The 26,538-nt window shown below is 38.4% G+C and overlaps 1 protein-coding gene across 12 annotated transcripts in view; it reads right to left on the bottom strand.

Annotated features, from left to right (window-relative positions):
• Window positions 1-16,346, bottom strand: part of Birc6 (baculoviral IAP repeat containing 6) — a 218,668-nt gene extending 202,322 nt beyond the window's left edge. For 11 of the 12 annotated variants that reach the window (XM_046441601.2, XM_046441604.2, XM_046441603.2 and 8 more), the window contains exon 1: window positions 15,994-16,344. In XM_046441601.2, coding sequence (XP_046297557.1) covers window positions 15,994-16,318 — 325 coding nt within the window. In that variant the 5' untranslated portion in view covers window positions 16,319-16,344. Of the gene's footprint in view, window positions 1-15,993 lie in introns of all 12 variants that reach the window. The other variant, XR_006851216.2, reaches the window with a different exon arrangement.
• Window positions 16,347-26,538: the final 10,192 nt, after the last annotated feature.

The following is a 26,538-nucleotide window of genomic DNA, read 5'->3' as shown; positions in this document are numbered from 1 at the left end:
TCACCAGTAATAAATAGAGATAGATAGATAGAAAGATAGATAGATAGATAGATAAGAAGGGTTGGGGATGTAGCTCAGTGGTAAAGCACCCCTAGGTTCAATCCCCATTACCTCAAAAACTAAATAAATAATGTTGGACTTGGGGCTGGGGATGTGGCTCAAGCGGTAGTGCGCTCGCCTGGCATGCGTGCGGCCCGGGTTTGATCCTCAGCACCACATACAAACAAAGAAGTTGTGTCCACCGAAAACTGAAAAATAAATATTAAAAATTCTCTCTCTCTCTTTCTCTCAAAAAAAAAAAAAAATTGTTGGACAAGTCATATTACATGATTTTGTGACTTACCAAAAAAGCTATACTACCACAAGAAGTATGGTACTAGCACATAGCACAATGGAATAGAATAGAATTCAGAGACAGAACTTCACAAACATACCATCTGATTTTTTTTTTGGGGGGGGGGGCGGGTATTTTATTTAGAGACAGGGTCTCGCTGAGTTGCTTAGGCCCTCACTAAATTGCTAAGGCTGACTTTGAATCTGCAATCCTCCTGCCTCAGCCTCCTGAGCTGCTGAGATATAGGCATGTGCCACCACACCCAGCAAAATTTACCATTTTAACCATTTATGTGTAGTATTCAATAGCATTAAGTACATTCACAATGTTGTATAAACATCTTTACCATCCATCTACACAAGTGGATCCCTTTCCTTCAGCCCCTGGCAACTCTGAATCTGTTTTCTATGAATTTGACTATTCCAAGTACCTTATATGAATCATCATACAGTATATCATACAGTATGTTTCCTTCTATGACTGCCTTATTTCATCTAGCATAATGTCTTCAAGGTTCATCCATAGTACAGCATGTGTCAGAATTCCATTCATTTTAACAATTTACACATCAGTGGATACTTAGGTTGCTTCCACCTCTTGTCTACTTAGAATACTGCTGCTTCAGTGAGCAGTGGCACACACCTATAATCCCTGCAGCTCAATAGGCTAAGACAAGAGGATCTTGAGTTCAAAGTCGGCCTCAACAACTTAGGGAGGTACTAAGCAACTCAGTGAGACCCTTTCTCTAAATAAAATATAAAATAGGGCTGGGAATGTGGCTCAATGGTTAAGCACCCCTGAGTTCAATCCCTGACACCCCCCCCAAAAAAAAAGAAAGGAAAAATAAATACACACACACATATATATATGTTGTGGATGGACACGATACCTTTATTTTGTTTATTTATTTTTATGTGGTGCTGAGGATCGAACCCAGTGCCTCTCATATGTAAGGCAAGTGCTCTATCACTGAGCCACAAACCCAGCCCCTTATTTTTTTAAGACAGAGTCTGCTAAATTGCCAAGACTGGCCTCAAACTTGTGATCCTCCTTCTTCATCTTCCTGAGTAGCAGGAAATTACTTGTTTGATCACTATATTTGTTTTCCATAATAGCTACACCATTTTAAATACACTCCCACCAGCAGTGCACGAGAATTCTAATTTCTTCATGTTCTCACCAACACTTGTTATTCTGTTTTTTTGTTTTGTTTTGTTTAACAGTAGCCACCCCAATGGGTATAAAATAGTACCTTATTGTGGGGCCAGGGATATAACTCCGTGGTAGAGTGCTTGCCTAGCATGCATGAGGCACTGGATTTGATCCTCAAGATCACATAAAAACAAATAAATAAAATAAAGGTATTGTGTCCATTAAAAAAAAAAAAAAACTTTTTTTTAAATAGTACCTTATTGTGATTTGGGTTGCATTTTGCTAATGATTAGTGACATTGAGCTTCTTTTCATATGCTTCTTAGGCATCTTCTTTGGAGAAATGTCTATTCAAGTGCTTTCCCCATTTTTTACTTTTTTTTTTTTTTTAACTGTTGGCTTTAGAAGTTCTCTATATATTCTGCATGTCAATCCCTTTTCAGAGATATGATTTGCAAATATTTTCTCCCATTTTAAGTATTGCTTTTGTACTGTTGATAGTGTAACTTCTGATTCACAAGATTTTTTTAAGTTTCATTAAGTTCGATTTATTCATTTGCTTATTCAGTCTATTGTTCTGATACCATATTTTTTAAAAAAATCACTATCAAATATAATGTGATCAAGCTTTTCCCTATGGTGTTTTGTTTGTTATTGTTTGGTGGTTTCTGGTACTGGGGATTGAACCCAGGAGTGCTCTATCACAGATCTACATATGCAGCCTTTATTTTTCATTTTTTGAGGTTAAATTACTCAAGTTAGTCTTAAATTTGCATCCTCTTGCCATAACCTCTGGAGTCTCTGAGATTACAAGTGTGCATCAACACACCCAGCTTCTCCTACTTTTTTCTTATAATTTTAGAATTGCATCTCTTACTGGTTTCCCAGTACCAAAAAATTATATAAAAACGTAAAAAGCTCAAATGTTAACCCTGGCCACCTCTATGTAATAAAATAATAAGTGATTCCTCTTTTCCTTAGTCTATTTGACATGTTATAAATTATGTGACTTTTTTTAAACATTTATTTTTTTAGTTGTAGTTGGACACAATACTTTTATTTTGTTTATTTATTTTTATGTGGTGCTGAGGATTGAACCCAGGGCCTCACACATTAGGCAAGTGCTCCACTGCTGAGCCACAACCCCAGCCCCACTTGTATAAACTTTAGAATCGAAAATATGGAAAGAGTTTGTTTTCAAAAATTAACTACAAGGGCTGGAGTTGTGGCTCACAGGTAGAACACTCGCCTAACATGCGTGAGGCACTGGGTTCGATCCTCAGCACCACATAAAAGCAAAATAAAGATATTGTGTCCACCTATAACTAAAAAATAAATGTGTTAAAAAAAAATTAGCTACGAACTGGAAGGGGACAAAGGGAGAGGTAGGGGCTTAGGGGCAGGAAAGAAAGTGGCATGCGATGGACATCATTACCCTAGGTACATGTATGACTGCACATATGGACACTACAATCGTGTCCGACAAGAGAAATGAAGTTGCGCTGCATTTGTGTACAATGGATCAAAATGCATTCTAATGTCATATATACCTAATTAAAATAAGTGAATTTAGTTTTAAAAAATTAGCTACAAGCTGGGTGTAGTGTCACATGCCTGTAATACCAGCGGTTCAGGAGGCTGAGACAGGAGGTTCGCGAGTTCAAAGCCAGCCTCAACAACTCAGCAAGACCCTGTCTCTAAATTTAAAAGCTGGGAATGTGGCTCTGTGGTTCAGTACCCTGGGTTCAATCCCTGGTACCAAAAAAAAAAGGAAAAAGAAGGTGTAAAATCAAATGGTAGGTTCTCAAAAAGCTCTTAAGATATAATTTTTTAAATAAAACCATTGAAGAAGAAAAAAGTTTGTTAGTTAAAACTCCAGCATTAAAAAACGAAGTAGTGGGCTAGGGTTGTAGCTCAGTGGTACAGCGCTTGCCTAGCACGTGTGAGGCACTGGGTTTGATCATAAGCACCACATAAAAATAATTATTTAAAGGTATTGTATCCATCTACAACTAAACAAAAAAAAATATTTTTAAAAAGAAAGTATTTTTGTAAAACAAAACTTGTTACACAACAAAGTCTGTAAAAGTTCAATGGTGGGACCATGAAGAAAAGATAACAATGATAAAGTATAATGCAGGGATAGTATTGTTCTAGGCCAGAGAACCAAAACCTACCAAAGCATAGAAAAGGACCTTCAAAAGATACAAAATTATTCGAAGAAGAGTTCCACATTCCAATTCTCTTTATTCACTTTAACCAAAACTGCCACTAGACTCTCTTATTTTATTATAACCTTAAATATGTGATATCAATTAAGAAAGCTTTGAAAGCAATCATCACTGAAAAATTTTCATAGACGGTACTCATCTCTAAAGACCTAGTATCCCCTGCAAGACACTACGGGGTCTTTTTCAGATATCCAATCTGTCAGTTATATTTCTCAACAACTTAGGACAAACAGGTTATAATCTTCCTTCACAATGCTGATCTGGCTAAAGTAAACTTTGGGGTTTAACTTCCCTATCTGATGCTGCTCAAAGAACCCTTAATTGTCTGTAAATAAATAGTTGTTGTTGCATAAAGTTACCAATATGAGAAAGTAACTCAGCTATATCAATACAATTCTACAATTTGTAGTGTGTGTTTATCTGAATTCTCATTTACAATTCATATTTTAAAATACTCTTTTCTGTTAAACATAGATAACACATATCTCCAGAATAATCATCACAGAGACCCATCATTCCTCCCATACCCTAAATTTTAAGTCATCCCTACTCAAATTCTACCCAAAATATGATGAAAATCCATCCAGCTGTTTGTGTCTACTCTAGTAACAGGCCAGAGGAAAGTTCCTCTGATTATTATCTGCACTGCTGCTAACACCCATCATTTAGATCTTTATTCAAATGCCACCCTAACCAGCACAAATTTAAAGACCTCTCAGACTCCCTAACAGCACGAACTTAACAAGCCATTCTTATACCAGCTTTAACATTCCTATGGCATCTATCACCACCTGACATTATAGTGTGGGTGTAACAGAGCTCTTCCCACTAAACCATGAGTTCCAGGAAAGCAAGTAGTTATCACCAATACTTCATACACAATAAATTTTTCAAAAAAATCAACCACTTCATACAGTTTTGAAGAACTTTTTACTATATTAAGGTAGAGTGTGAGAAATGCAATACTCTTTAAGTTTTTTTTAATTTTTTTTTAGTTGTAAATGGACACAATACCTTTATTTTATTTATTTACTTTTATGTGGTGCTGAGGATCAAACCAAGTGCATCACACGTACAAGGCAGGTGCTCTACCGCTGAGCTACAGCCCCAGCCCTATTAGTTTGTTTTTACATAAAAACAAAAACATTTCTAGGCATAAAATAGCTGACCTGTTGACACAGATAGCCCACATCCCTGTCCTCCTATTCCCTTTCTTCTCTCCTTCCACATCCTCCAGTGTGAAGTCATTCTCCTTGACTACAGTGGCATTTTAATGAAAAATTTTCAAAGGACTTAGCTCAAAAGACCAAAAATTACAGGAAAAAAAAATGTTAAAAATACAAAGCAACAGAAACTTAGCCTTTGATATGTCCCTGCTACTCACAGACATATTTAAATATATACTCACTAAATACAACTTTAAGAACAGTAAGATAGGCTGTATTAGAAAAAGAATTTGAGAATATTTCAAGACTAAATAGAATATTATAGAAATCAAATAAAAACTTTCTCATTTATCCCACACATACAAAATAAGCTTGTTTATCTACGGTACTTATGTTCAAAGTCTAAACCCCTAAATCCAACTGCACATTAGAACCAGCTGGCATGCTTTCTCAGGCAAGAGGGCGGGTATGCCTAGACTCCGCTCCAGACCACTTAAGTCAGAATACTGGAGCCCAAACAGAGTATTTTTTAAAAGCTCCCCTGATGATTCTCATGAACAAGCAAGACTGAGAACCACTGCCCTGTGCCATATCCCTTATCTTACTTCTCTCTCCTACTTCATAAATCAAAGTACAATAACAAATCATGAAGATTAAATTCCCAGTGCCCACACTAAACCTCAAAAACACTCGCATCTTCCTCATTGTAATATTTATATCATTTCCTCCCCAAAGTAAGCATGTCTACTTCTAACATACATCCCTGATTTAACACACTCAAACTGAATAATGACTTTTTAGGAGCACTATTTTATAGACTGTTTTATACATTAACTGTTTCATTCTTTTTAGTTGTACCTCCATATAGTATAGAAACGAGTATACATTTCTATACTTCTTTTTGTAATTTGTACCTTTATTATCTCGTCCATACCACAGAAGTTCATCTGTACTTTTGTATACCCCTTATATTAAAGTGCTGAAGTTTAGGCTGGGGTTGTGGCTCAGTGGTAGAGTGCTTGCCTCAGATGTGTGAGGTCCTGGGTTCGATCCTCAGTACCACATAAAAATAAATAAATAAATAAAAGTTACTGTGTGCAACTACAAAATATAAATATTTTTAAAAAATGAATAAAAATAAAGATATTGTGTCCATCTACAACTAAAAAAAATAAATAAATAAAGTGCTAAAGTTTATAAAGGGTTTCTACATTTATTACATAATCAGATATATATCTGGGAAAATATTATTGGTCCATTTTAATGATGGTAGCTCAGATGTGTCTTGCCAAAGGTACCCTCTTCATAATTACTATTTTTGTTGTATCAACAGATTGAGGAAGAAATTTCAAATTCATCTTATTATCCTCACCTTAAAAACACATGTTGAACAGAACTATACAATTTAAAACACCAATACAAAAAAATAACATTTACTGATTTATTATGGTAGGTCAAGCAGTATTTTACAAATCAGTGTATTGAACTTTGCCAATAATTCAATAAGTAATTATGAGGGCTGGGGATGTGGCTCAAGCAGTGGCGCGCTCGCCTGGCATGCGTGCGGCCCAGGTTCGTTCCTCAGCACCACATACAAAGATGTTGTGTCCGCCGAAAACTAAAAAATAAATATTAAAGATTATCTCTCTCTCTCTTAAAAAAATAAATAAATAAATATTCTCTGTTTTTTTTTAAAAAAAAGTAATTATGAAACACACAGAAAGGATAAGCATGTTGACTAAAGTCACAGCTAGTAAGAGATGAAAAAGCAAATGGAAGTGAGCAAGGCAGTTCCTATCTGATATACGTAGAGCGACTCAAATGCTGTGGTTCCAGAGGCAACATCCTCAACAGCTAACTAGACTAGGCTTTCTCTCTAGTGCCTATGCCTTCCAAATTTTCAAGCTTCAACTGCTAAGGGTCTTCTGGAAATCTCTACTTGGATGAACTTCAAAATACCTCAAAATTAACACAACCGAAAAATGTATTTGCATCTTACTTCAAGCTTTCTCCAACAAAAGCTAGTCACCATATTTTCTTGTACTACTTATCTGGATTAATAAACATCATCCATCCAGTAATGCAAAGAAGAATCCTAAGGATAATTTTCACCTTGCCAATTTCTCTCATTCTTCATGTTAACCAAATTATATTGTTTTTCCTTCTCAAACTGTCTTACATGATGTTCTCATCACTTCTCACAAACAGATATTAGCTTCATATCTTTCTAAATACAACTCTAATCATATCATAACCTATAATGGCTCCCTACTACTAATATCAAGTCCAAACTTCTTTTAAAAAAAAGAAAGTGCTTGCCTATAATTCTGCTTGGACCTTAACCATTCCCACATACACAATAAATGTCAACATCTTCAAAATACTTCTTGAATTAATGATGTTTTTGAAGACCAGCGTGTCTGTTCACAAGGAAGTACCTAAATTTTCCTTCCTAGTATTTCCATCTTTCAAAACTGATTAAAAAGGCTGCCTTCTTTGAGAAGCTTTTCCAATTTCCCTTAGGTTGAAGAAACTCCCTCTGTATTCACAATTCCCTGCTCCGTATTTACATGACATTCTACATATCTATGCTACAGCAATTATGAAATTATGCTAAAATGGTTTACTAAAAGCATGTAGCATGCATTCAAAGACAAAAATATTACCTTAGTTATTTTGTATTCCCTGTGCCCAGCATATGTTCAATAAATGCCTGTGTTAATATCAGCCATCAGTTCTTTACTTCACCTTACATTTTTAATAATTCAAGTCCAGGGCTAGGGTTGTGACTCAGTGGTAGAGAGCTTGCCTAGCACATGTGAGGCACTGGGTCTAATTATCAGCACCACATAAAAATAGATAAATAAAGGGGAAAAAATGTGGTCTAATGCTTTAAATAATAACAATAAATCAGGTCCAAAATAAATTAAGATATAGTTTATAACTCTCTTGGATACAAAAATTATTGCTCTTATGTCTACTACAATTCAGTCACATTGCCATACATATGGAAAACTAAGAAAAAATTGCGTGTGCTAGAGCTGTGGCTCACTGTAGAGCACTTGCCTAGCAGTCTGAGACACTGGGTTCAATCCTCAGCACCACTTAAAAATTAAAGAAATAAAGGCATTGTGTACATCTGCAACTAAATAAATGAATAAATAAATAAAAAGGAGGATATGCCAGGCACAGTATCATGTACCATCAATCCCAAATATTCAGGAGGCTGAAGTAAGAGGATCATAATTTAGCAAGACTCTGCCTAAAAATAAAAAATAAAAAGGGTTGGGGGCGGGTGTGCTGGGGTTGTGGCTCAGTGGTAGAGTGCCTGCCTAGCACATGTAAGGTACTGGGTTCAATCCTCAGCACCATATAAGTAAAAAAAGTTTAGGGGGAAAGTAAGAGGGTCCGGAGGGTCTGGAGGATGTAGTTCAGTAGTGGAATACTCAAATTCAATAACCAGTACAGCAAAAGAAAAAGAAAACAGGGGTAGGGCAGAGGCGCTGAGAATGTAGCTGAGAACAACCCTCCTGGGTTCAATCCCCAGTGTTACTCTGCAAGGGGTGGGAGTGGGGGTTACGGCTTAATTGAGCCTTGGCTGCCAGATTTCAAGGTCTCTCATACTGCCACTCATTAATAAGTCTAAAATACTAAAACAAAGATTAGAATAAATTCTTTGTCAGAGTAAAACCACCTTAGAGCATTCAACAGTTAGAATAAGTCTGAGTAGTAAAAGTAAAAATCTAAATAAAAATATATGCTCTTTAAAACACAAGCAAAACATTAAAAGGAGATCTTAGCATAATGCAAATTTACTATAACTAACTAGAGAAAAGTGCTTTGTTAACAAAACAGCAAACCTCTGACATTAACTAATTCATCACTTAATATCACCAAAGTCAGATGACTGAAACAGAGCCTAACTGCTTAGACCAAAGAGAGATTCTGCTGATTTAATTCTCCATAAAAGAACTGGATGCATCCAAAAGATAACTATCTTCTAGGGTTATTAGAAATCCCAAATTCAAGCCATATTTATTATCTCTCAAAGAAAAATTGATAAAAAGGTTGCATGCACCGAGTTAGTATGCAGGAAATAGAAAAAGGTTTGAATCACTTAAAATTTCCATTACTGGGAAATACTGCATTTTTTTCTAAAAATTTATTTCTTGAGGACCATGCAGGCTCCAGCATTTCTTGGAATAGGCAGATATGGGTTTCAAGTCTGCTCAAGAGACAGGACAATCACAAGTTCAAGACCAGTCTCAGCAATTTAGTGAGGCCCCAAGCAACTTAGCAACACTCCATCTCAAAATAAAAAATAAAAAGTCCTGGAGATGTGGCTCAGTGGTAAAGTACCTCTGGATTCAAGTCCCAGTATGACAAATAAACAATTTTTTTAAAAAAAGAAGTTTCTAAATAAAGGGGGCGGGGGGAAATGCACCAAATTGAAACTTCATTGAAGCTGGAGTAGAATATAAAGATATTTTTTCTTATTTATTACAATTTTTTAATTTTCTCTAATCAAAGTCAATATATACCTAGGAAAAAGGGAAAGGGAGATAATCTAAGAGAAACACAATGTTTGTCTAAAAATGCTGAGCAGCTTTTTTCCTTTTCCACTGCAACACTCACCTGGAATCCACTTCAGAAACTAATTACACATGTCTTCCTCCTACAATATATACACTATCCACTGATTACTATCCACACACATATCTTCATTTACTTATGTATATGTACTATATGAACAATGTATATATACACAGAGAACTAGTAATATCTTAAATTTATTCTATTTAGCCAAACCTATATACACAAAGATATTTATCCAAACTTAGATTACATTTGTTACCAACATTCATATACCCACCCATACTTGAATGATATTTATCTATCCTCTGTATATAAACATAAATGAGTAAACTTTTTTTAAACAATCTTGTAGAGCATTACAATATTAAGCATCCAAGAGACACAAGAGAACTGGCATTTGCTGAGTAGCTACTATGTATTTGCCACCAACTATTAGGTTCTTTTAACATGTTTGACCACTTAATCTTCACAACTACCCTATTAAATATTAATTTTAATTCACAAATGAGGAAGCTGGGGTTCAGGAAGTTTAAGAAAGCTAGCTAAAACTTAGGATCACCTAACACATAAAGCCCATGCAGTCTCCACATATCCACAAAAAAACGTATTAAAAAACATAAAGTCGGGCATGGTGACATATGACACACAACTATAACCCCAGAAGCTCAGGAGGCTCAGTCAGGAGGTTTTTGAGTTCAAAGCCAGCCCCAGCAACCTAGCTAGGTCCTAAGCAACTCAGAGATAGACCCTATCTATCTCTAAATAAAATGCAAAACAGGGCAGGGGATTGGCTCAGTGGTTAATCCCCAGTATCAAAAAAATAAATAAAAAATAAAATAAACAATACAAAATGTACTATGATGGTTGGGCACAGTGACACACACCAGTAATCCCCACAAGATGCTGAGGCAGGATGATCACAAGTTTGAGGCCAGCTTCAGCAACCTAATGAGGCCCTAAGCAACAATGCATCTCAAAATAAAAACATTAAAAGGGCTAGGGATGTGGTTCAATAGTAAAGCACCCCTGGATTCAATCCCCAGTACCTGGGGAGGGGAGGTGCGCGGGGAGAGTACTATGCTGGGGAAGTGTGCTATTATAAGGAGTAAGAGAAAACACCACCAAGAATAATTAAATAAGACAATACCTTAATAATACCTATTCTTCTTTTTTTTTTTTTCAGTTATAAATACCTAGCCTTAGATGGGCTAGGCAAGCGCTCTACCACTGAGCTATGATCCCAGCCCCAAAGCCTTATTCTTACAACAAAGAAAACTAGATTGGTTCTGCAGGAGATAGGAAAGTAGCAGGTTATGCTCAAAAGACTTTACAAAGAATATGAAAAGGCCTCAAGAAAAAAAGCAAGGTATTTACTAAGAATTACAAGTAAATACAAGGAAACTTTTTTGTGTATTTGGTAAATATACTGCTCTATAAGCATTTTACAGGCATTAGTATTTAATTTTCAAAATACAACCGGGCTGGGGATGTGGCTCAGTGATAGAACATCTGCCTGGCATGCTCAAGGCTCTGGGTTTGATTCCCAGCACTGAAAAAATAAATGAATAAAAATTAGTACAATTATCATTCCCATTTTGCAAATGGGGAAACTGAAACAAATGTTAAATAATTTAGTCAAGGTTACACTGTTACTAAACTAAAACAAAAACCATAATTTTAACTTAAGCCAACTGTCTGGAGAGCCAAGCTACTTCTTATCATGCTGAACTGCATGAACTGGCAACATTAAGAGAAGGGGGCAAATCTAGGTATGTAAACAGCATGGTCAAGTGGTATATATAACTTTTTTATTTTTAAAACCCAATTTAGCAAATAAACATAAAAAGGAGGCAAATGAGCATATAAAAAGATGTTCAACCTTGTATAGCATTAGAGAATCACAAATTAAAACAGATACCTCTAAACACCTGTCAGATTCTGACCAAAATCCAGTGTTTAGAGCTATCTGTTTTAATTTGCTAATAGTGATTCACAACATTTTTTAATTTTCATTAAGTTCAATTTGTTCATTTTCTTATGCCACCCAGGATCTCATTTGTTGCTGGTGAGAATATAAAATGGTATAGCCACTCAGGAGGACAGTCTGGCAGTTTCTTGGACAAGCAAACATATTCTTACTGTATATGATTCTCCATCAACCAAACACTTTAATTGAAAAAATTATTTGAAAAGTTGCATACTACTCTATTATCAGTAAAACTCTATGTATATAGTTACCCCCTATTTATCCCCTTACAAAGATGTCTTTCCCTGTGGTAGAAAGGGAGGAGGTAGTTCACTGCCTACCCACACAAAGTACTGCACACAGATATTTACAGCAGCTTTATTTATAATTGCTAACACTTAGAAGCTAGCAAGAAGTCCTTCCAAACAGGAATGGGTAAACAAACTATGGTATATCCACATAATGGAATATTATTCAGTGCTTTAAAAAATTAGCTATCAAACCATGAAAAGTCATGGAAAAACCTTAAATGCATGCACTACTTGAAAGAAGCCAATGTAAAGTTTTCATACTCTATGATTCCAACAATGACATTCTGAGAAAGACAAAACTAAAAGACAGTAAAATGATCAGTGGTTGCCAGAGGTGAGAAGAGAAGGAAGAATGAAAAGACAGAGCAGAGGATATTTAAGACAATGAAACTATTCAGTATGGTAGTATAATGGTGGATATGTATCTTCATATAATTGCCCAAACCCTTAGACTATACAACACCTATGTAAAATATGGAATTTGGGTGATAATTTTTTAATGTAGGTTTATCTACTGTAACAACTATACCACTGTGGTATCCCCTGTTCATAGTAGGGAAGGTTGTGAAGGTGTGGGGCCAGAGGATACATGGAACTCTGCAATTTCTGCTCAATTTTGCTGTGAACCTAAAAACTGCTCTAAAAAATAGAGTCTACTTTTTTAAAAGTCAGGGAATGTCTTTATTTGGCAATTAGTATATAAGGAAGCATCTATTCAAAGCACTTATTAGTATACATACATGCTTCAAATCAAAAATATTTGAGTGAGCCAGGCACAATGGTGCATACCTGTAACAGCTCAGGAGGCTGAGGCAGGAGGATTGCTAGTTTAAAGCCAACCTCAGCAACTTAGCAAGGCCCTGAGCAACTCAGCGAGATCCTGTCTCAAAACAAAAAAGTAAAAAGGGCTGTGTACGTAACTCAGAAGCTAAGCACCGCTGGGTTAAATCCCCAGTACCCCCCACCCAAAAATATATATAGATATTTGAATATTTTGTAAGAAGCATCCTGTAGAGGAAATTATAAACAAGCAGACAAGATACCTACTGTGAGATTTTTATAATTGCTGAAATATGAGAAACAAATCTACAAAAAAACAAAATAAAATGAAACTTGAATATTCAAAACAGCAGAAACAGCGCACTGCCAAATTATTAAAATGGACATTAACAGAACAATATGTACTTAGGGGTTCCTTGCTGGCCGAAGGGTTCAGGAAGTTAAAATATGCTCTGAGCCACAAAAAAATGAGTAAGATTTGTCTGATTGGAGAGAACTGATGCATTCCAATAAAGAGCAAAAGTAATATAGTGGGGAGTAGGTGGGGAGTTAAATGAACCAGTTTCACAAAACAAATCAGAGATAAAGAGAATCAAACAGGCCAAACTATGGAGGTCACTGAATACCCCCAGCCCAGGAACCAGCTCAGGTTATCAAAAACCTTAACTCTTAAAACACTAACAAATCTTGCCTAACCTACATATATCTTGACAGCTCTTAATGTAGTGAAAATGTATTTATAAAACAATCATTTGAAGACCTAGATATAAAAAAAAAAAAATCTTTACCACCAAACTGAATACATATACATACAAGCCCTATTCCAATCCTTCAATTTCCAACTAACAGGCTACCTATAAACCTATAAGCTAAACCCTGTGCATCCATAAGGTATGATATTCTATCACCTAATAAACTTCATATGGTTGGTTACCCCACTCTTTATCCCCTTACACAAAGATGTCTTTCTCTGGGGTAGAAGAGAAGGTGGCTCACTGCCCATGAACTGAAAAGAGGGGTTATGTTAGAACCATGGTCGACTACTGGAACCTTATCCTTATTCTATTTTTAGGACTGTCACCCTCTATTAACCATTAAAAACAAATCAAGTAAATACCTACATATTCCAGGTTAAAAACAAAATGCAGCATTCCCTTCCCAATGGTCTAAATACATTAGAGACACAGACTCTACATAACCTCTGGTAATTAATAATAATAAACTTTAGTTCTCATATGTAAAATGTTTCAAATTTATCCATTGTTACTTTTCAACTTTTGTCCTGCAATCCTTTTGTTCTATTAGCCATTAAACTCCTCTATATACTCAATCCTCATGCATGGGCATCTGCAGCTGCAACACATCCCATACTTTTCTTATTAACAAATGGCACAATATACCCCAACTAAGTTATTACAAATCAGTGCTGGTTTATGCATATATCTTTATATTTATATTGTACACCTAAAACCCTCCTCTTTAACAATCTACCCCTCCAGTGGTTATTTTCTTCCTTTCCATTTTCAGGCATATAAATATACAACCATTTTAAGAAACCCTGCCACACATTATTTTTCTCGAACATGGCCTCCAGACACACACACACACACACACACAAAAAAAAAATTAAACTCCTCCTATCCAAAATACTTCAATACTTTTATTATTCTGACTTTCTGTAGAAATTTTAGCATGTATATACTATAATATCATTTACTCAGAGCTAAAGAATCATGAAAAATAATATCAGATAAGAGACATGTATGAAAATGATAAAACCAAATTAGGGATATTTATGGAGGAGGGAGAGTTAAATGGAAAGAAATCCAGGAGGGACACAAAGGAAGATTCTACTTTATTTCCAATTTTTTATTTCTGATGGCGAGTTGGAGATATGTGGTTGTTCGCTGTTAATTACTCTTTATTCCTCTTCATTTCTGAAATATTTTCAATGAATTTTTTAAAAGGAAGATACCCAATTACTAATGAGCATCTCCCTCACAGTGACAAGCTGTTATACCCAAATTGCAGTAATTGATTGGTGCTACATCTGGGACCCTTTCTGTCATTTACCTAAACCAAGAAAAGAAAAAATTACAAGTCTGTGATCCAAAACTTTCACTTAAACATATCTCTTAGATACATATATCTGGTTTACATTCTGTAACTATACACAAACTAGTTCTTTCCCAAGTGACACATTAACAAAAATCTCTACTTTCACCTCTGTATTCATAAATTGCCAATTACTCTTTTAAATGCCTTATTACACAGTAACTTTTCCTTATTTGTCTATGTTAAAATACAAGTGAACTGGGAGATCACATAACTACCTCCACTGGCTAAATACTACTGCATACATTATATCTCTGTGCATGGATCTAACTCACTCATACAATAATTTTTCAATCTTAACCTATAAGATCTAAATTAAGCCACTCGTCATTTAACCACAAATGGAATGTCACCTCAGCCAAATGTTAACTTAGCCAGGGCAATTCCAAAACACTCTAGTCTGTCCTCTAAGAGTTCAACCTCATGCATTCCAAAAGTCCTATCCCTAGACCAACGTCTACACCACCCAGAAGTATTGTCCTCCAATGGGAGACTCAGACAAACGTCCAAATCCCAATTTTTTGGCTAACTGTGACAAAACAAGTTGAGAGGGCGTGAAGTATCACCTAATTACAAACCGAAAGGAACCGGTACTTCATACACCCCAGATCCTAAACTTCTAGGTACTGGAGCCTAGCAGAAGTTGAAAGCCCAACGCTAGAGAACTGGGTCTATTCTAGCTGTCTTGCCAGACTGAGACTAGTCTACTCAACAGTTCAGGCAGCTGGCCCGCCTACTTCCCTCCCCGCCCCCACCCTTGGCCCGCCCCACCCCCACCCCAGGCGCGAAGCCCGCTGTGAGTCCCCGCACCTGCGGGACCCAAGAACAGCCGGCCGGCCACTTCTCTCCAGGAACTCTGGGCTCGGAAGCCGGTTCGGACGCTTCGCGCCCCTTGCCTCCGGCCACCAACCTCTCCCGCCGGGATCAACCCTTTGAGCCTTTCACTCTCTCATCTAGCAGAGCGCAGTCCCGACACCTTCTCCACCACCCAGGTGGGGGGCTTGCCTTCTCCAGCGCCGAGCTTCGAGGCTTCTTTCTCCACTTCCAGAGGACCAAGCCAGACCGGACGCTCACGGCCCTAAAGGCAACTCCCACCATTCCCCGACTCGCCGGTCTTTCCTTCCCAGCTGCTGCCGCCGAAGCAGCCAAGCCCTAAGGTCCTCTTCCGTCAGCTTTAGGGCCTCCCTTCACAACCTGGCCCGAGCCCCTAGCCCTGCCCTCCCGCAACCCCGCTTCCCTTCGAAGGCCGAGCTTCGGGGCTGGGCGGCTTCCTTGCCCGGCATCCGCCCGCCCGGCTCCTCCCGCAGCCGACACAGCCCCCGCCCGGCTTGCGGCACACTCACCGCTGAGCGCTGAGGCCTGCAGGGTGGCCCCCGAGGTGCCGTCGATGACTTTGATGGTCCCACGGCTGGTGACGGCCAGGATGGCGTTGAGCGCTGGGTGGTAGGAGAGACTGTGCAGCCCGTCGGCGTCGCAGCGCATGCAGCCGTCCCGCAGCACCAGCCATTCCGAGACCCCGGCCGCTCCCGCCCCCGCCGCCGAAGAGCAGCCCGGGCCCGAGGCCGCCGCAGCCGCAGCCGCCATCTTCCGGCCTGCGCTCAGCACAATCACACTGGGAAGCGGCTCAGTGACAGTCCCGGGAGGTGCAGCACCACCGCCAGTCACCATCCGGGGCCAGGGGGCAAGCGGAGCGCGTTAGCCGGAAGTGAAGTCAGGCGCCCGCACGCACGCGGAACGTCGGCCGCCCGGCCGGAGGGGCCAAAGTCGAAGAGAGGCTGGCGGGGGAGGGGAGAAGGAGCGATAGGGGCGGGGTTCGGGGCGGGGCGGGGGAGGCCGGCGAACGGAGCATGCGCGGGAGGTTCCACGCGTGCCACGCGCCGCTGGCCAGGCCGGCTCTGCGTCCGCAAAGTCCCAGTTTCTCCCTGTGCACCCGGGGAGTGGCCTCTCAACGCGCCTGGCTTGGTGTATTTCCGCTAAGCGGGGACCCCCGGCCGGTGCGACCTGTCTGGTACACCCTGAGGCCCTTCGCAGCGATTCCAGCTGTTTCGGACCGTTCTTAGTTGGCGTGGTGCAACTGTTCGGCGGTGTCAGAAGCAGACCTTGGTCTGGCCTGGGCTCTAGTCTTAGAATGAACCCTCTGTGAAGCCTGTAGTTTGGAATTGAAAGACCCTCCAAACCCGTACCCTATTTCCAAATCTTTATTGAACAGAAATACCAGATGTGAGGTGCTGGAAGCATACAGTGAAACTTAGTTTCTCTTTCATTTCAGATAACTTAAGCTATGTTAATAGGTTTTTGTGGGTATTGGAGGAATAAAAAGGATACTAGTTGGGCTGGAGATGTAGCTCAGTGGTAATGCTAACCCTAACCTGTATGAGGCTGTGGGTTGTACACCCAGCACCATGGGGAAAATTACTATAGTCCATTTTATACTATGGTCAAAAAAATTAAAACAGTCAATTTACTATAGTTGAACAATTTGTTTTAATTTTTTTTTGGGGGGGGGCGGGTACTGGGCATTGAACCCAAGGGTGCTTTATCAGTGAGCTACCTCCCCAGTCCTTTTTATTTTATTTTTTTTAGTTTGAGGCAGAGTCTACCTAAGTTGCTTAGAGCCTCGCTAAATTGCTGAGGTTGGCCGTGAACTTGGGATTCTCCTGTCTCAGCCTCCCCAGACCATTGCTGGGATGACGGAAGTGTGCCACCACGCCCGGCCCTTTTAACATTTTAACCTGAAATAATCATTAGATTCACAGTTATTTGCAAATACAGAAAGACCTCTTTGACTCCCCCCAAATCCACAACTCCTGTGTGACTATGTGAAAAGTATTGGTCACACCTACACTTAAGGACAATCTATAAAATATCTGACCGCTTCGGCCCGGTGGGGCATGCCTGTAATCCCAGCGACTAGGGAGGATAAGACAGAAGGATCTCGAGTTCAAAGCCAGCCTCAGCAAAAGCCAGGCGCTAACCAACTCAGTAAGACCCTGTCTCTAAATAAAATAGTAGAACTGGGGATGTGGCTTAGTGGTTGAGTGCCCCTGAGTTCAACCTCCCCCCCCCCCCCAAAAAAAAAAAAAAAGGAAATCACAATGCCCTTGCACAGATTAAGGATCATTCATAAAATGTACAATAACTTCCAGCATATATTAGGTGTTCAGTAAAAGTTATGAAAAATTAATTGCCTTCTCACATTCCTACAGACTTCCTTTAGAAAATATTTATGGGTTATCTCAACTGCATTTTAAATTGTTAATTCATATGCAAAATTGCATAATCTATATAAATTTCATTTTGGAATCACAAATATTCCTTTTTTTTTTTTTCTTATATTTATTTTTTAGTTCTCGGCGGACACAACATCTTTGTTTGTATGTGGTGCTGAGGATCGAACCCGGGCCACACGCATGCCAGGCGAGCGCGCTACCGCTTGAGCCACATCCCCAGCCCTTTTTTTTCTTTTTTTAATGTTGGGAGGCAATACAATGAAGTCAGAAAAATCTCAAGGATTAAAGTCTGAGTGAACATTTGATTTTTAGTCAGTATAGCAGCATTGATCACCCCTATTAGCCTGGGCAAGTCACTGACACATTCTGACAATGTTTCACCAAGTATAAAATGAAGATGATAAAATTTCTTATCCTGCTTGCTTAAGATTGTTGTAAGTTACAAAACTTTAAAAACTGAAATACAAAGAAGTAAAATGGCTTATCCAAGGTCTCACTACTTATAGGGTAAGGCTAGCAGAAAACTAACTTTTGAACTATGGAAGTTGAACTCCAGAACCCATGCTCTAACCTAAGCTGCTTCTTCAAAACTTGTGTCTTGAGGTCTAGGACTACAAATCATCAAATCCAAATGTAACTAGGCTGAAACCGTTTCTTAATCATCAGGACATAAGTAGGAAAACTGCCATTTCAAAGTTCTTAAGATCTCTGTTGGCCAAACTGTCCTTTAATCTGAAAAATCAAGCCTCCAATGCAAATCAAGCCCCCATCTTACTGACAGGAAAAACAACTTCTAGAAAACTGAACGCTAAATTTAAACTGTGCTTTAATGTTGTGCTATATTGAGTAGAACTGAGCAAGAGTTTTATCTGTTGGCCTGTGTTACTGTTTCTTTTTGAGAAAAGTATTTCTTTTCTATGAATTTAGACTGCTTTTGCCTTTAAGCTCTAATTCTCCAAAGCTTTTTACCCAGAAGACTTTCTGAAATAAAACACCTCCATGATCAAAGAAATTTGGGAAGCAATTCCCTGTGTATTTCTCCTCTGGGGAAATTTATAACATACATTAACATATCAAAAGCACTGAGCTATTTTGTGATAAGGAATCCTATTTAACCTCCTTTAACCAATATTTCACAAACTCATGATCAGAGAATACAGCAAAACAAGAGTTTGAAGCAGCCCTTTTTAGCACAACTTATTGTTTTTGTGAACATATGTTTTTGTTTGAGGACTTACTGAGATCTCAAAGACTACAATTAAGAGGTTCCAGACCCTTGTCCACTTTCCCTGAAGTGATTATAAAAATACAGCTGGACAAGACCAGTTTGAAATCAACATCAACTGTGATAAGGAATCTGTGTTTCTGTATGTGGTATTGAAAGCAAATACTCCCAACATTAAAAAATGTAGTGATTTTCATGGTTAGTCTTTATTTATTTGTTTGTTTGTTTTTGAGGTACTGTGGATTGAACCCAAGACTTCACACATGCTAGGAAAGCACTCTACCACCAACCCATATCTCCATCCCTAGTTAGTCTATTTTCAAGTAATGGCTTTTTGAAGACCTCCAACCAAAATATTATGGGCATAGGTGGTGATTCCTTAAAGGAAGAAGAAATTCCTTCTCATTGGCAGTTGTTATGACTTGGATCTGAAATGTCTTTTTTTTTTTTTTTTTTTTTTTTGGTACTGGGGATTGTACTCAAGGGCACTTAACCACTGTGTCACAACCCCAGCCCTTTTTTTATATTTTTATTTAGAGGCAGCGTCCTGCTGAGTTGCTTATGACCTCTGTTTAAATTGCTGAGGATGGCTTTAAACTCACAATTCTCCTGCCTCAGCCTCCCCAGCAGTTAGGATTATAGATGTGAGCCACTGTACCCAGTTTGGAATGTCTTCTGAAGTCCTTCCACCATGACGTTCTGCCTTCACAGGCCCAGAGCAATGAAGCCATCCCATCATGGACTGAAACCTATGTAACTGTGAGCCAAAATAAATCTTTCCTCCTTTAATTTGTTGGTGTCAGATAGTTTGATCACAGCAACAAAAAGCTGACTAATACACCAATAATTCCAGAAAAAGGAATTTCCTGGAATCAGAAATGTGGACTCAGAAAGCAAGCCTGATTGACACAGAAAAAGTATTGAACAAAACCCAACACCCATTCACGGGGGAAAAAGAAAAAAGTTCAGCAAACTAAAAATAAAGGGAAATTTCCTCAACTTGATTTAAAAAAAAAAAAGCAAAAAAACCCTACAGCTAACAATACTTAACAGTAAAAGACTAAATGCTGTCCCTCTAAAATTAGGGACAAGTAATGGAAGTCCACTATCAACCACTCTTTCAACACATTACTGGAATTTCTAGAACTTACTGGAAATCACTACAACAGACAAGAAAAGGAAATAAAAAGCAGAGAGCAGTTTCTCACTACCCCTTTGAAGACTGGTAGGGATCAGGTAGCTAGGAGGAAGAGTAGAGTCAGGCCTAAAAGAAATAAGCTGCCCTAGAAGAGAGGAAGGACAGCAGAGGCCTTGGCTGATTGGAGGCCTTTGTCTGAAGTTATACAACATCAGCAGAGAGAGAAGTAGGGCTGATTATGGAGTTTATAGAGCAAACACCACTCCTAAAGATTCCTTGTTAGAACTTGGGATATAGCTCAGTGATAGAGCACTTGCCTAGTTTGTCTAAGTCCCCAGGTTTGATTCCCAGTATCACTGGTGGGGAGAGGGTCCTTGATAAATAGCAGGGGGAACACTGGAATGGGTGGATAAGGTCATGCGATAGTAAATTTGGGCACATCAATACCATGTACCTACTTTTGAACCATATATGCAAACATTGCACTAAACTATTGAGATTTATAAGAGGATCTAAAAAAAAAAGAAGGTCTCAAATTTTTATAGTAAAATTGATATTAGGGCACTACTAAAATAAGTGTTCATGAAAATGTAGAAAAATTGGAATCCTTGTGCAATGGTGGAAGGAATGTAAAATGGTGTAGCCATTGTGTAAAACAGCATGACAGTTCCTCAAAAAGTTAAAAAGAGAATTGCTGTATGACCTAGCAATTCTACTTCTGAATATACATCCGAATGAATTAAAAGCAGGGACTCAAAGAGATATTTGCCCAGTGGTGATCCTAGGAACATTATTCACAACAGCTAACATTTGAAAGTAACATAAGTGTCCACTAAAGGATGAGCAAAATGTGTTCTCTACATTTTATGGAATTTTGAATTCTCAAAATTTTGAATCCTCAAAAGAAAGGAAATTCTGACACATGCTACAACATGGGTGCATCCTCAGAACGTTATGATAAGTAAAACAGACCAGACACAAAAGGACAAATACTATATGGTTTTACTTATAAGACACCTAGAATAGTCAAAGACAGACACACAAAGTAGAATAATGGTTGCCAGGAGCTGGGGATAGGAGAGAATGTAGGGTTTTTTTTAATATATATTTTATTAGTTATTGATGGATCTTTATTTATTTATTTATTTGTGGTGCTGAGAATCGAACCCAATGCCTCACACATGCTAGGCAAGCACTCTACCACTGATCTACAGCCTCAGCCCAAAAATGGAGATTTAGTGTTTAATAGGTACAGAATTTCAGTTTTGCAAAATGAAATGTGTTCTGAGGATAGATGATGGTGAGGTGGCAAACCAGTGTAAATATGTTTAATGCCACTAAACTGTACACTAAAAATGGTTAATATGGGCTGGGTGCAGTGGTACAAGCCTGTAATCCCAGTGACTCAGGAGGCTGAGACAGGGAGATCCCGAGTTTGAGACCAAGCTCAGCAATTTAGCAAGGCTCTGTCTCAAACTAAAAAAAAAGAAAAAGGAAAAAGAAAAATGTGGGGTGGGGTACGGGGGTTATAGATCAGTAGTGAAGCATTCCTGGGCTCAATCCCCAGTACCAAAAATAATAATAATAGTAAGGTTAATATGGTACAACAACAGCATATCTATTAGAATGACTAAGGTCCAAAAACCTGATAATACCAAACACTAGTGAGGATGTGAAGCAATAGGAACTCTCATTCGATACTGATAAGAATGCAAAATGGTAAAAACACTTTCGAAGATAGTTTAGCAGTTTCTGTGTTCTTTGAGATTTTGTTTTGGTTTTATTTTTTCAGTGCTGGGCATTGAACCTCTGACTCACTTGTAGTGTTTTACTACTGAGTTAACCCACAACCTCTGGTTATGAAATTTTCTCAAAAAGCTAAACATAGTCTTAACAAATGACCCAGCAATCACACTTCTAAGTATTTATCCAGTTCAGATGAAATTTATGTCCCCAAAAAACCTGTACAGCCGGGCCCAGTGGCACACACCTGTAATCTCAGCAGCTGGTGAGGCTGAGACAGGAGAATTGCGAGTTCAAAGCCAGCCTCAGCAATGGTGAGGCACTAAGCAACTCAGTGAGACCCTGTCTCTAAATAAAATACAAAATAGGGCTGGGGATGTGGCTCAGTGAGCGAGTGCCTTTGAGTTCAATCCCCAGTACCAAAAAAAAAAAAAAAAAAAAAAAAAAACTGTACATGAAGATTTATAGCAGCTTATTCATAATCACTCAAAACTGAAAGCAACTAACATGTGCTTTATTAGATGAACGATTAAACTGTGGTACACCCATATAATGGAATATTGTTCAGGGATTAAAAGAAATGACCTAGGCTGGGGCTGGGGCTCAGTGGTAGAGCACTAGCCTAGCATGTGTGAGGCACTGGGTTCGATCCTCAGCACCACATAAAAATAAAAGTATTGAGTCCACCTACAACTAAAAAATAAATGTTTAAAAAAGAAAGAAAGAAAGAAAGGACCTCTCCAGGCTGAGGATATAGCTCAGTGGAAGGGGACTTGCCTAGTAAAGGAGAGGCCCAGAGTTCAATCCCCAATACGGCAAAAAAGGAAAGAAAGGAAAGAAGGAAGATGAGTTATTAAGCAAAAAAGACATAGAGGAACCTTAAATACATGTTGTTTAATTTAAAAAGCCAATCTAAAAAGGCTTAATATTGGCTAGGTGCGGTGGCACATGCCTATAATCCCAGCTGCTCGGGAGAACGAGGCAGGAGGATCATGAGTTCAAAGCCAGCCTCAGCAATGGTGAGATGCTAATGAACTCAGTGAGACCCTGTCTCTAAATAAAATATAAAATAGGGCTAGAGATGTGGCTCAGTGGTTGAGTGCCCCTGAGTTCAATCCCTGGTCCCCAAAAAGAAAAAGAAAAAAGGCTTAATATTGTATGATTCCAACTACTGTATATGACATTCTACAAAACTATAGAGACAATAGAAAGATCAGTTGTTGCCAGGGGTCAAGGAGGCTGAGGCAGGAGGATCAAAGTTCAAGAACAGCCCCAGCAACTTAGTAAGACACAGTTTCAAAATAAAATAAAAAGGACTGGGATGTAGCTCAATGGTAGAGCACTCTGGAACCCCAGTACTGCAAAATATAAATCTTAAAAAAATAATAATAAACTTTTTTCCAAGATGGGGAGGAGAGGGATAAAAAAGAAGGAAATATGTAAAACAAAGGGGTAAGGGCTGAAACTATTCTGTGTGATATCACAATGGTGGATATATGACATTCACACATTTGTCATAACCAACAGAACTGTACAACACAAAGAAGGAAACTTAATGTAAAATACTGACTTGATTAAAAATATGTAACAGTGCTGGGTGTGGTGATGGTGCATGCCTGTAATCCCAGCAGATTAGGAGACTGAGGCAAGAACATCATGAGTTCAAAGCCAGACTCAGCAAAAGCAAGGCACTAAGTGAAGTTAGCCAATCCCCCCAAAAAAATGCCAAATGTTTTCTTTGATATAAGGAGGCTGATTCCTAGTGGGATAAGGAGCGGGAGCATGGGAGGAATAGACGAACTCTAGATAGGGCAGAGGGGTTGGAAGGGAAGAGAGGGAGCATGGGGTTATTAATGATGGTGGAATGTGATGATCATTATTATCCAAAGTACAGGTATAAAGACACAAATTATTGTGAATATACTGTGTATACAACCAGAGATATGAAAAATTGTGCTCTATATGTATAATAAGAATTGTAATGCATTATGCTGTCATATATAAATAAAAAATTTTAAAAATCATTACAAGCTGATAGTAGTGACTTTAAAAAAAAAAAAAAAGCAAGGCACTAAGCAACTCAGTGAGACCCTGTCTTTAAATAAAATATAAAATAGGGGGCTAGGATTGTGGCTCAGTGGTAGAGCGCTTGCTTAGCACGGGGGGGGGGGGGGGGGGGGAACCCGTGCTAAGAGCTGGGAGTATGCCTCAGTGGTTAGGTGCTCCTGGGTTCAATCCCTGGTGTGTGTGTGTGTGTGTGTGTGTGTGTGTGTATGTGTATTCATTTATTGTAACAAATATACCATGCTAATGCAAAATGTTAATAAGAGGGGAAAGAGTGCAGGGAAAAGGACACATGGAAATTCTCTATGCTAACTCATTTTCTATAATTCTAAAATTATCCTAAAAATGTAAGTCTAGGGCTAGAGTTGTTGCTCAGAGGTAGAAGGCTTGCCTAGCATGCCCAAGATTCTGGTTTTGATTCTTAGTACCACAAAAAATAAATTAATATACTTCAATTATTAGACTTTAATTTTTTCTTTTTCTTTTTTGTGATACTAGAGATCAAACCCAGGGGTTCACACACAGCTAAGCAAGTGCTCTACCACTGAGATAGCTCTACCCCAGCCAGTACCTTTTCTTCTATATATATTTTTTCAAAATTCGCCCTTAGGAGAAAACAAGAGCACAGACCCCATTTGATTCTCATCACTGGAAAAGAATTAGACACACCCCCCACACACCCAATTTTCCAGATACATTTGTTTCACATCAGTGTGTCCTGGAAAGAGACCAGAGCTAGGGCTGTCACAGGATGTGGACATGTGGAATGTGAAGATGATGATTTATAGAAGGGAAATGCTGTAAGGGGAACAATAATATGTAAGCTCCAAAATTATATGTAATGCCAAAAGTCAGACTTCTGGAAGTTAATACAGATATAGGAGGTACTGTTTTTTTTTTTAAGTACCATCTGTAGTCATTTGCATACATTACTAGGCTTGTGTGAATTTTTTATGTACTTCAGATTAAAGTGAATTATTTTTAAATTTGCCACTGTTTCTTCCTTCTCCTTATTTTACAGGTTTTATTGTATTTTCTCATTTCTGCTATCCTCATGGTTTCTTTGCCCTTTATATAGAAAGTATGTGATGAGAAGTCAAGTAAGTTATCTCTTACCCTAGAGGTAGTGTTTGGTAGAATGTACTGATGAGTGCAATTTACTTTAAAATGCTGTGGGGGACAGAGGAGTAGATGGAATTGTATAGATATCTGATAAAACATGCAGAATAAAATGTTAATGGTGGAATCTAAGTGGTGAGCATACAAGCACTTATTATAAAAAGTCTCTCAAACTTTCCGTGTGTTTCTTTCATTAGTAAAATGTTAAAATAAAGCAGGGCACGGTGGCACACCCCTATCATCCAGGTGGCTCAGGAGACTGAGGTAGGAGGATCAAAGCTAGCCTCAGCAACTTAGTGAGGCCCTAAGTAACTCAGTGAGACTCTGTCTCTACATAAAATCCTTTTTAAAAGAGTTGGGATGTTACTCTGTGGGTAAGCTTCACTGAGTTCAATCCCCAGTACAAAAAAAAAAAAAAGGTAAAATATATACCTGAACAAAAAATAAAGTTAAACACATGTAATCTCCCCCTACACCCTCACAATAATTCTTTTCCAGTGCAGTTTTGTCACTATCTTGTAACAATGAGTAACCTGCTAAAGCTTCCTAATTTAGTTTTGTCCTGTGTTAAATTATAATACTGGACAAAAATCAATAGTTTCTGAATGTTAATGTATGTGTTGGCAGCATCAGAATCACTCTGCAGCCCCATCCTAGTCCTTTAAAATTATAATTTCCTGGAAGGTATAACTCAGGAATCTGTATTTTATATAAGTATTTCATGGTGTGTGTGTGTGTGTGTGTGTGTGTGTGTTTTACTGGGGATTGAACCAAGGAGCAAACAACTCTGTTTTTTAATTTTTGTTTTGAGACAGGTTTTCCCTAAATTGCTGGCCTCCAATTTGCAAATCTCCTGCTTCAGCCTCCCAAGTCACTGGAATTACAAATAGGTACCACCACACCCAGTACTTTCATAGAGTTTTCAAACTAGCCAGATTCTAAAACCCCTGCATTAGAGCCTTTGAGTTTTACCCCATTCTATAGAGGTTATCTGTTTTTACTAAACCCTGACACGTTCTTAAATTTTTGTTTTTGTTTTCTCTTTTGGTACTGGGAATTGAACTCAGGGGCGTTCAACCACTGAGTCACATGCTCAGTCTTATTTTGTATTTTATTTAAAGATAGGGTCTTGGGCTAGGGATATAGTTCAGTTGGTAGAGTGCTTGCCTTGCATGCACAAGGTCCTATGGTCAATCCCCAGGACCACCAAGAAAAAAAAAAAGACAGGGTCTCACTGTATTTCAATCAAATGAACCAAAACAATCAAAGTAAAAAAAAAAAAAAAAAAACCCAGTGAAAACTAGTTGGAAGTTTAATAATATGCATGGAAGTTTCTTTTGTTTTTCTCCTTTTCTTCACATGCTATTTT

This window comes from Marmota monax, unplaced genomic scaffold (assembly GCF_021218885.2).
Source record: "Marmota monax isolate L192 unplaced genomic scaffold, Marmota_monax_Labrador192_F-V1.1 WCK01_AAM20220418_F8-fsc00010, whole genome shotgun sequence".
Lineage (NCBI taxonomy): Eukaryota > Metazoa > Chordata > Mammalia > Rodentia > Sciuridae > Marmota > Marmota monax.
Note: the sequence above shows the minus strand (reverse complement) of the source record. Positions and strands in the feature narration are given on the sequence as shown.